The sequence below is a fragment of the Mesoplodon densirostris genome, chromosome 6, assembly GCF_025265405.1.
Source record: "Mesoplodon densirostris isolate mMesDen1 chromosome 6, mMesDen1 primary haplotype, whole genome shotgun sequence".
NCBI classification, from domain to species: domain Eukaryota; kingdom Metazoa; phylum Chordata; class Mammalia; order Artiodactyla; family Ziphiidae; genus Mesoplodon; species Mesoplodon densirostris.
Genome location: NC_082666.1, coordinates 75,062,746 through 75,073,433, shown reverse-complemented (window position 1 = coordinate 75,073,433; position 10,688 = coordinate 75,062,746). Strand labels below are relative to the sequence as shown.

The 10,688-nt window shown below is 46.2% G+C and overlaps 1 protein-coding gene across 1 annotated transcript; it reads left to right on the top strand.

The window, feature by feature from the left end:
• The first annotated feature begins 311 nt into the window (after nucleotides 1–311).
• DMRT2 (doublesex and mab-3 related transcription factor 2) lies at nucleotides 312–6,616 on the top strand. Its single transcript, XM_060101767.1, has 4 exons — nucleotides 312–392; nucleotides 1,145–1,722; nucleotides 3,311–3,413; nucleotides 5,511–6,616. The coding sequence occupies exons 2-4, from the start codon at nucleotides 1,189–1,191 to the stop codon at nucleotides 6,566–6,568; spliced, it is 1,695 nt and encodes a 564-aa protein (XP_059957750.1). The 5' UTR covers nucleotides 312–392; nucleotides 1,145–1,188; the 3' UTR covers nucleotides 6,569–6,616.
• The last annotated feature ends 4,072 nt before the right edge of the window (nucleotides 6,617–10,688 follow it).

Here is a 10,688-nt window from a genome sequence, read left to right as displayed (position 1 = left end):
TCGCACGCTACTGCGTACGCCCGCCTGCCACGGGAGCTTGCGACCTGAACCTGGTCAAGGCGGCCCAACCTTCCCGCCCAGCTAGGGACAGAGGAAGCCAAAAGCAGCCTCAGCGAGGTGAAGCGCCCGGGGCTGCTGAGGACAGATCAGAACTTTGCAGAGTCCGGGATGTGCGGGGCGAGGTCGCTGAGGATTTGACTCACCTTCTCCATGCCCCTTCTCCTCCACTCTTCATCCACTGGGCTCCGGGCCTCCAGCTGTCAACCCCCGATTTCGTGACAGGGTGTGGCAACCCCGATTTCTGTTTGCAAGCACAGCCAGCAGCCCAAGAGCAAGGTCCCAAGGCTGGATATCTTTTGCCTCGGCTGCTTAGCCGGGGCCTCAGAGTCTTGGTGAGTGCTGTGATGTAGCTGGGGTGTCAGGGAGGGCGAAGGGCGTGAATCACCTTTCCTATTTTACTTGTATGCCTTGCTTTAAAGTGCAAACCGTGACCGATGTACAAGAGAGCCCACGCGGCTTAGCTCTGCGGGGCTGAAACACTGTCCATGCTGGACGGGGGCGTTTGCAGCTCCGTGCCCAGTGTCCCTATGGGGCTCTGTTGGCAGCAGAACAATTTTGGCTTTTAGTTGATTAAAACTGCGGTGTACTGGGGTGGGGGATTGGGGGAGGATAAGAGAACCTCTCCAAGCCCAAGAGGGGCTCCTTGTAGTGGTGCAGGAGGATGAGAGGCGTGTGGGAGTTGTAGGGTGGTACCTCGCAGGGTCCGAAGGGCCCTTGTGATCAGAAGGAAAACAGTTCTTCCATTGACATTTTTATATTCAGCATGGCCATACTAGTTGGGTATGGGTAAGCCTGATAAGTGGCCAAGGCCGGCCTAGTTGGACACAATACTTCTGTGTGTGGTCAGTGCGTTTACCGAGGGCCTTGTCCCCAAAGCGTCTGTAAAGCCAAAGAGGGCTGTGGTTAAAGGTCAGGCCTAAAGATACAAAAAATGCACGTGTGGTCTGGATGTGAAAGACATATAGAGAAATGGGCTCCTCGAGGGTTCGGAGGCGGGCAGACCAGGACCTCTGGGCCCAAGGCCCGGGAACGGTGCCTGACGGCGGCGGTCGGTGGGTCTCTGGTTCTTTTCCTGTCTCTCCAGAGCGCAGGGGACTCAGCGTAGGCCCGGGCGAAGCGTGCTGCGCCATGGCGGTACGGCAGCCGGTTCCCGCAGTGGACTGGGAGATCGACGTGGAGAGCCTGGGGCTGGAGGAGGACGGCCGCGCGGCGCCGCCGCCCACGCCGCCCGGGCCCAGCCCGCCGCCGGCCGACAGGGACGGCGAGGATGACGACGACGCGGAGGACGAGGACGAGGACGACGCGGAGGACGAGGGCGATGGCGAGGAGGCGGGCGCGTCCCCGGGGGTGCCGGGCCGGCCGGAGCAGCAGGATACCCTGGCTCCGAGGCCGCCTCCGGCGCCGCAGGCCTCGTCGGCGCCGGCCGGGCCCCCGGAGCGCGGCGCAAACGCGGGCGGCGGCGGCGCCGGCGCGGAGCTGCGCAAGCTCAGTCGCACGCCCAAGTGCGCGCGCTGCCGCAACCACGGTGTGGTGTCCTGCCTCAAGGGCCACAAGCGCTTCTGCCGCTGGCGTGACTGCCAGTGCGCCAACTGTCTGCTAGTGGTAGAGCGGCAGCGCGTCATGGCCGCCCAGGTGGCGCTCCGGAGGCAGCAGGCCACCGAGGTGCGTACCTGCCGGCCCGGCTCGCCCCCGCCGGGCTGTCTGGGGACGCCGTGGGGGTCGGGAGTCGGAGGGGCGCGCTCCTCACACACCCGGGCCCGGGGACTCGAGGCTCCTGGCACTTTCTCAGAAGGATGGTGAAGACACCTCTGCCAACGCTGGCCTGCAGGGTCGGGAGGGAGGAAGCCGTGGCCATCGTTGGGGAACTTGGCAGAGAAGATTTTGTATTAAGAAGCAGGCAGAGGGGCCTTGAAAGTGGTTAGTCCCGTTCGGTACATTATGGGAAAGGTATTTTATTTCGATTTTTTATATTTTAACGTTTACTCTGGTGGTGTTGGGGGGAAGAGGACAGAGGTTGATACAGTGCACTACGTCCATCGCCGTACTACCCGTGCTGTTCGCGAAACAGAACCACTTAGCACGTAGTGCTCACGGCGCTTCCGCAGTCACGGGCCATTTAGGAGAGAGAGAACGTTTCCTGCCCATTTTACAGAGGAGACCAAAAATGACGTGGGAATTTAGAAGAAACTCCAGGCCTCGAGAACTACCTAAGAACCAGTTGACGGTTCTCTGTCGCCTCCCACTGCGGGTCTACGGCTGTGAGGAGAGCCTGAGTCTTCTTTAAGGGAGAGGCTCTTCTTGACTCTGGCACTGAATGTTTTCTTGTGTCCCTGCACAAGCGCGCTCACAGGAGGGAGGCTGCGCAGTCCTGCTCGCACTCAGGGCGCGGGAGGAGTTTTGATTTTACTTTTAGTCGAGAAGGTGCTGGGGAGTGGATCACCGTGCCCGCCTTAGGCAGTGAGTGACTCTCATGGGGAGCCTCCCAAGGGCCCCGGAGAGCGCAGCGCGCTGGACGCCTGAGGTGCCCCGACCCTGGGCTGGGGCGTGGCCCCCTCCCGTGTCCCCGCGTGTGTTGCACCGAGGGCTCTGCGTTCCCTCGCGCTCCCTGCGGCCTGCTGGGCGGGACGCGGGTGTAGAAGGGCCCAGAATTCCACCGACCAGGCGGTGACAGAGGGTGCGCCCGTCTCCTGCGGACTCTGAAGGTTTTGTTCGCCTTCAGATGTCCCAGTCCCCCCGTGAAGCAATCCGGAGATTTGGCCGGGCCCGAAAACTTCTGAGTTTTCTCCGTCAACCCCCTGTTCCCGGTCCCATCCGCCCTACTGCGGGGAGAAACCGGCCCCACATCTCTGGCCAGTGTCAGGTCCCTGGCGTCTTCGGTCTGAGTCTGGGCTCCGAGAATGCAGCGGCCCGCCGTAGCTCTCTCAGGGCCAGGCTCCTAGCATCTCATCCACTGTGGATTTCACTTCCTCCCAGGCTGGGCCCCCACTTCTCGCTGCAGGCTGAGTCTGGGCCGACTCTAGCAACGCGGCCCCAGGGAAAGCCGGGGCCCTGCTCACAATTGGAGGCTTCGGACAGAGCTTTTAGCTCATTGTCCTGGAATTAAGCGGTGCTGATATTAATTCCTTTAGAATTATTTTCACACGGGATGGGAAAATAAATACATTTAGAATGAGGAGAGTTGCTGATGCCTCTCCCTTGTCTCCCACGGTTTTTTTCAGGGCATTATTGATTATGTTTCTTGTGTTTACAGGACAAGAAGGGGCTTTCCGGGAAACAGAATAATTTCGAGCGCAAAGCCATGTATCAGAGGCAAGTCAGGGCACCCAGTTTGCTGGCCAAAAGCATTTTAGAAGGTAAAGAAAGCAACGCAAAATTATTCTTTAGCCTTTTAAACCATGTTCTGAGTGATTTTCATTATTCAGGCACATGGCATTTCCATTTACATGTGAAGGAGCATTCTGAGGGGGAAATGCTTTTTTATTGGAAACTTTTGGAAGGAAATCAGGATGTGAGAAAATGAATCTCACATACCTCCTGAGGTTTTTGTCACTGATAATTTTTTCTGCTTAGTAGTTAATGGATTAACATGGAGTGCGTATGAAATTTGCCCTAGTGTGAGGGGAGGTACAGATACACTGCCAAATGATCCCAGAGCAGATGTCCTGAAAGGAAATAAATTTTTAAAAAAGAAATCTTTAGTTGTATTTGGAGCTAAATAGAGTGAGTCAAATGAAGAGTTTAACAGCTACCCACACCAATAAAGGCCTTTAGTCTGGGCGATCCAGCCTTTAATCCCACTCTTTTTAATTGTATTCTTTTCCTCTCTGGATTATCTACTTAAATTGCAGTTATTCCACACTTCATTTTACCATTTTGACAGTCGAGATCATAGAATCTGGAAAAGGTTTTGAATACACAAGAGAAATGGAGGTTGAATTTGAATAGAGTTAAGTCTTCATGTGTTCACTTTCTCTAAAGCCTGGGAATACATTAGTTTTTCTTAAAATATTACTGATTTTTTAAAAGCATCTCTGTTTGGGTATGGTATTTATTTATTGACATAATAAATAACATATTGACTATCTTTCACCGTTTAAAGAAAAGGAAAGTTTATATTTGCTCTAATCACTGCCATTTTATGAGTCACGTTGAAAAGCAGATTTTTGTTTGTTTGTTTTGAAGTAGACATTTGTATTCTGTTTTTTCTTATGTGGCTTCTGAATTGAGTTGTTTCTGGACAGGTTTTAAAGTTTGTTCATGTCTTACCCTGTGCTGTATACTTCTGACCGTAGAATGGCTTCTCATGCATTCAAAATGAGTTTGGTTACAAACTGGGTAAACAGATTTATAACCATAGGGACCACACTGATAAATTGAAATTGTGCCAAAGCAGCTTGAGAAGTGAGAGGACTAAGTGGAATAGAACATTCAAGTAAATAACTTCCTGGCAAAAACCTACCATAGAAGTGTACACATTAATTTTCAAATTTTATTTTATTTGCAAATGAGTATGATGGGTTTGTCACTATGTAAACACAAACATCACAGTGGATCCTTCAAACAAATTTGATAGTGGTGAATGCTTGGGGATGATGAAATAAAGTATTTTATGCTGCCAGGAATTCTATTTATGTTATACTAATCTTTGTTTCTGACTTTGTCTCTATTTATAAAATGTATAATGACTTAATCTAGGTTCTAGTGATTGCTTGTTCAACCATTTTGGCATCTGGCCAACATGATTGGCACTGGTGAAAAATGTTTTAGACCAGTTATTTTCAGTATAGCAGGGGATCCCCCCCCCCTTTGTTTGTTTGTACTGATAGTCAGAGGTAGGGGTAGGGGCCTGGTTAAATTGTTCACTGCAGAGCCTGTTTAACTAGTTAACAGCTCTTTTCAATTTTCTGTGCTTTTCTGTTTCCTTAAGTCTTTCCTCTTTTTCTCTTCACTAATCTGCTTTAACTTTCTCTTTTTTCCTAGTTCTCCTTGGATTATTCTACAACTGTAACAATGTGTACATAATGATCCAACTTTAGAAAATAAAAGTGACATCAGCTCTAGGTATAGATATCTTTTTTTAATAATTGAAAAAGATGATATGGATAGTAATAAAGCATTGATTGAAGTGACATGAGCAGCCTTGTCTCTTAATGTATAGGAGCTTGGGGAGAATATTAAAATTTCAGCCAGTAAAGTATGCCTGTCAAAGTAAACAAACCTATCACAACAAAAACAACAACAATAAAAAGTTACAGTATGGATATCCTTCCCTGCGAAGGGATCTATTTTAAATTGAACCCATACTTTTGCTTTCTGTATAAAAATACTAGTGATGTGGAACTGTAAATAACTGTTCTGCTGACTTGCAGTGTTTCTGTTACCTTCTGGATTCCCAGATTTTTCCTCATCAGATGTTAATGTCTTTCATGTGCAATGCTTGCTTATTTTAGGCTACCGCCCCATTCCATCAGAGACTTATGTGGGAGGGAGTTTACCTCTACCTCCCCCAGTAAGTGACCGGATGAGGAAAAGGCGGGCCTTTGCTGATAAAGAGTTGGAGAACATTATGCTGGAGAGAGAATATAAAGAGAGGGAGATGTTGGAAGCTTCCCAAGCTGCTGCCTTATTCCTGCCCAATCGCATGGTACACGGTTCTGAATACAACTCCTACAAAAGTGGCTACAGTCCCACGCCAGTGGAACCACCAAGCAAAGACTTCTGCAATTTTTTGCCCACCTGCCTTGATCTCACCATGCAGTATTCAGGGTCTGGGAATATGGAACTAATTTCTTCCAATGTCAGCGTGGCCACGACTTACAGGCAGTATCCCCTGTCCTCGAGATTTTTAGTTTGGCCCAAGTGTGGCCCCATTAGTGACACCCTCCTCTACCAGCAATGCCTGCTGAATGCTACCACGTCAGTTCAGGCCCTGAAGCCTGGGGCCAGCTGGGACCTGAAGGGAGTCCGACTGCACGATGGACTCGGAGCAGATCATGATATAATGCCACCGAAATTGGAAGGCTCTCTGGTGCCGCCTCACACTCCTGAGGGCCAGATCTCAAGAAGTGACCTTCAGGGTCACCAGGCCGTCCCCGAGAGGTCTGCGTTCTCCCCACCCCGACGGAATTTTTTGCCGGTTGTTGACACGGACTCCCTGGCAGCTCAAGGGCACGTCTTAACCAAGATCAGCAAAGAAAGCACCAGGCACCCTCTGCCACTTAAACATAATCCATTCCACTCATTATTCCAGCAAACTCTTAATGACAAATCAGGTCCCGAGTTGAAAACATCATCTGTCAAAGAGGCCTTTGAGGAGGCCCCTAAGAAACCCAGAGAGTGTTTAGTCAAGGAGAACCAGAAGTACACATTTACAATAGATAGATGTGCAAAAGACCTTTTCGTAGCCAAACAAGTTGGAACAAGACTCTCAGTGAATGAACCGCTGTCATTTTCTGTTGAGTCTATTCTTAAGAGGCCTTCGTCTGCCATCACTCATGTCTCTCAGTGAAAGGCCGCTGAAATGGGAAGCTGGATTTTCTGCAGTCTCAGAGGATTCTTAGCAGTCACTAATTTTTTTTTAAAGAAAAAAGTTGAGATGCTTGTATAAAGAAATTTCTAATGTAAATGATGATGATTTAAAAAAATTCTATATATTCTTAATGCATGTACTTCCCCTTACCACATAAATATATTTAAACTTAAAGATGGGTATTGCTGATGTGCAAATTGTGAAGTTTCAGGCTTTACACATAGCATTTCAAAAAGCAATAAAATTGACACTGTCTTCTAAAAGACCCAGAATTTGCTGAAGTAAATAGTTTCTGTCTAGGTGAAAAAGCTAGTGTCCATGAAATGTGTTCTTTATTTTTCTACGATTCTGTGTATTTTCAAGTGTTCTTAATGGTTGCTGGGGGCCATAGGAGAACCCTTATAATGCCTTAGTTGCGCATTTTGGAGGGCATGTACATGTAGGTATTCAAGACTGAGGCAAAAATAGCTGTAACGAGAACATAGGGAAGATTTTTATGTTTATAGAATCTTCATTTCATGTGGTTGGACAAAGTTGAATTGAAGAGCAATCAAGTTTAATATCTCATTTATACGACGACATGGGTTCTTGGAATGGGTCCCAGTTTCCTTCCCTGATGGGGATGTGTACGTGGGGCCTCAGGCTTCCTTTCTAGGTTGAACATTCATTCTGTGATTTTCAGGTTGCTGGGGGGCCACAGAGCAGCTTACCCAGCACATGGTTGAACCCCCTCTCAGCTCTGTGTTACTTTGCTCTTCCCTGGGGTCTGGTGACAGCAGGCAGTTAGCAGCAGGCTGAGTCATGACTCTCAGCTGGTCTGGGAGTCTCAGCTTTATGTATCCCACATTTTCACCAGTGTCAAAGGTTATCAGTGTAACTCTCTTCTGAGATAAAAACATTTACTCTTCAAACTGCTTCAGCAGACAGTTACCGAAGCCTGCAGATGTTTATCACAGCATAAGGGTGGCTTCTTTTTTAAGTTTTTAAGTTCATTATTACCCCCTGGTTTTGCTCAACAAAATGTTAACTGTTGTTCTATATGATTGATAAAACGAGAGTAAGACATTTATGAAGGTATGAAATTCCTCCCTGAAGATCTCACCTGTGGACCTCAAATCAAGTTCTGAGATGTTACGGTCATTTCAACACAGGAAATCAAGAGCCAAATATCCCACCCACCTCTAATTTTGCCATGGAGTGAGGTTTTACTTCCAACTCTGCTCTCATTTGGGTAACAAGAACACGAGGTGGGCGTGTGGGGTGTGCCAAGACATTCGGCAGTTGTAAAGAGTTTCTTTCTTCCTCTGGAAAACATTAACAATTATTTTAAAATGACTTTTTTTTTTTTGCTATTGATGAGCTCATGTAAGCCTCAAGGGGTTCCTCTGAATTGTTGCTTAAAATTAGCATCAACTGCAAAAACACCAAGCCAAACCTTAGATTGATTTTCAGTTTGTACTTGTAAAATAATACTTGGTTTTGTTGAGTCAGATTTACTTATTTTTACTATTGCAAAAGCCAGAGCGAATGGAAGTTTGCCAGAGAAAAAGAAAATGAAAGTGGGCAGAGATCCCAATAACTGCTGAAGATTCTCATTAAGTGGAAAAATGTTTTCCAACCATGAAGCCCTGGTGTTAGAGACTGCAGTTGCCCCTCTGTACCCAACCCCCAGTCACCTTTGTTTTATCTACTTAGTTATTAATTTTTATCTTCTTATTAGGAATTTATTTTTTGTGTTAAGTGTAAATACTCTGGCATTGAAACTAAGGTATCAGGGGAGAGCACATTAGAGTAAACGCACATTAAAAAATCCCATTGAGAAGGCCTTCTCAATCCAAACATGGATTTTTCTTTTTCTTACTCTATTTTAGTATTTGGAATACGTATATTAGTCAAACGTCTTACCCTTTTGTCTTCAATGGACGTTTGGGGATATCTTTTCTGTCCTCTCTGTATATCATTTTAATCTTATTAAGTGAATCCAGTTGGCTGTGGGTATTAAGTGGTTTTTCTCACATTACCAGTGACCAAAATTTTATTGTTCTTGAACATTTATGCGGGTCAGTACTTTCCTTGGCGAATGTATTATACCATGCATTAGTTCTGTAATGATGAGTTCTTGGAATTTCAAACCTACCAAATCTACCATCAGCCAGTCAGGGAGAGCTTTGTGCTTGGCACTTTGCTTCTTTTAATCATTTCACTTCCATAAGAGCTACTATTTGGCTATATACAGTCTTCAGAGAACACTGTCATCTACATATTGAATTACAATTGTGGTTTAAGCATTTTTTATGTTCAAGACAATAAATGGATTTAATCATTTTTAAGAACTTAAGGAATAGTAAAACATGGACCCTTCCCTCAATTTGACTCACAGTACAGTAATGCAACTTGAATAACCTATTTTCCTTCCATCTCAACTGATCAAGCAGTTCTGAATAGTTTGCAACAGTGCTTCTCAAGCTTTGAGAATGGACAATGAACCACCTGGGAATCTTGATAAATGCACATTCTGATTCTATAGGTATGGGATGGGCCTGAGCTTCTGCATTTCTAACAAACTCCTCCCAGGGCATGCTGATGCTGCTGGTCTTCAGACCACACTTTGAGTAGCAAATGTTTACAACATTTCTGTTATTTTAATACACATTTAATACACTCTTTTGTGGATTTGGGGTTCTAATGCAATAGAGTTATCATGAATAATTTAATATATATGAATAATTTAAAAAACCCATTTCCCTCCAAACCCATAGAAAGTACAGCACCAAGAGTGAACCATAGTGTAAACTCTGGACGTTGGGTGATTATGATGTGACAGTGAAGATTCATCAGTTATAACACATGGACCAATCTAGTGGGAGGGTCCACTAGAGGCTCTGCGTGTGTCAGGTAGGGGGACATGGGAAATCTTTGTACGGTCCCCTCAATTTTTCTGTGAACCTAAAACTACTCTAAAAAAATAAAGTCAGTTAAAAAAGTTCGCTTTCTTTCTAAACCTTTAGTGACAGGAGTAGAAGACCTAGGCAAAGTCATGAAGTAAGCAAGTTGCTTCTTCTCTCTCTTTTTTTGAGCCTAGAAGTTCTTTCAATTTGGTATTTTTAGTTATGATAAAATACACATAGCATAAAATTCACGATCTTACGTGTGCAGTGGTATTTAAGTATATTCACATTATGTACAGCTGTAACCACCATCCCTCTCCAGAACTCTTTTCATCTTGCAAAACTGAAACTCTGTTACCCATTAAACAATGACGCCTTGCTCCTCCCAGCCTCAGCAACCACCATTGTACTGTCTGTTTCTATGAATCTGACTGCTCTAGGTACCTCATATAAGTGGAATCATACTGTATTTGTCCCTTTGTGACTGGCTTATTTCACTTAGAATATTGTCTATAAGGTTCATTTCATGTTGTAGTATACGTCAGAATTTCCTTCTTTTATAAGACAGTAATATTCCATTGTATGCATATCCACATCTTGTTTATCCATTCATCTGTTGATGGACATTTGGGTTGCTTCTACCTTTTGGCTATTGTGAATAATGCTGCCGTGAGCATGTGTGTATAACTATCTCTTTACCCTGTCCTCACTTCCTGATTTCACCTTCTTCCCATCTTCAGGCACTCAGTTTTCTCAAGTATACACCCATCCCACATTGCCCCTCCCCCAGCCTGTGAACCATCTCCATTCTTCACCAACACTGCTCTGCCCAGAGAGGCTCCAATGTCAGTCATGCACCTTTTAATGTGAGTTTAAGTGAGTGTGTTATCGCATCATCTTCATTTAAAAGCTTAATTCTAATTGTGGAATCAAAGACTTGCATTAACTTGTATTAAGAAATTTTCTGGGGCCTCCCTGGTGGCGCAAGTGGTTGAGAGTCCGCCTGCCGATGCAGGGGATGCGGGTTCGTGCCCCGGTCTGGGAGGATCCCATATGCCGCGGAGCGGCTGGGCCCGTGAGCCATGGCCGCTGAGCCTGCGCGTCCGGAGCCTGCGCGTCCGGAGCCTGTGCTCCGCAACGGGGGAGGCCACAACAGTGAGAGGCCCGCATACCACAAAAAAAAAAAAAAAAAAAAAAAAAAAAAAAAAAAA

Excerpts from the sequence above, each read along its gene's own strand:
- DMRT2 (XM_060101767.1), top strand. The coding sequence starts at position 1,189 with ATGGCGGTACGGCAGCCGGTTCCCGCAGTGGACTGGGAGATCGACGTG. Across the intron at positions 1,723-3,310 it reads GGAGGCAGCAGGCCACCGAG|GACAAGAAGGGGCTTTCCGG; the intron begins GTGCGTACCTGC and ends TTGTGTTTACAG. Across the intron at positions 3,414-5,510 it reads GGCCAAAAGCATTTTAGAAG|GCTACCGCCCCATTCCATCA; the intron begins GTAAAGAAAGCA and ends TGCTTATTTTAG.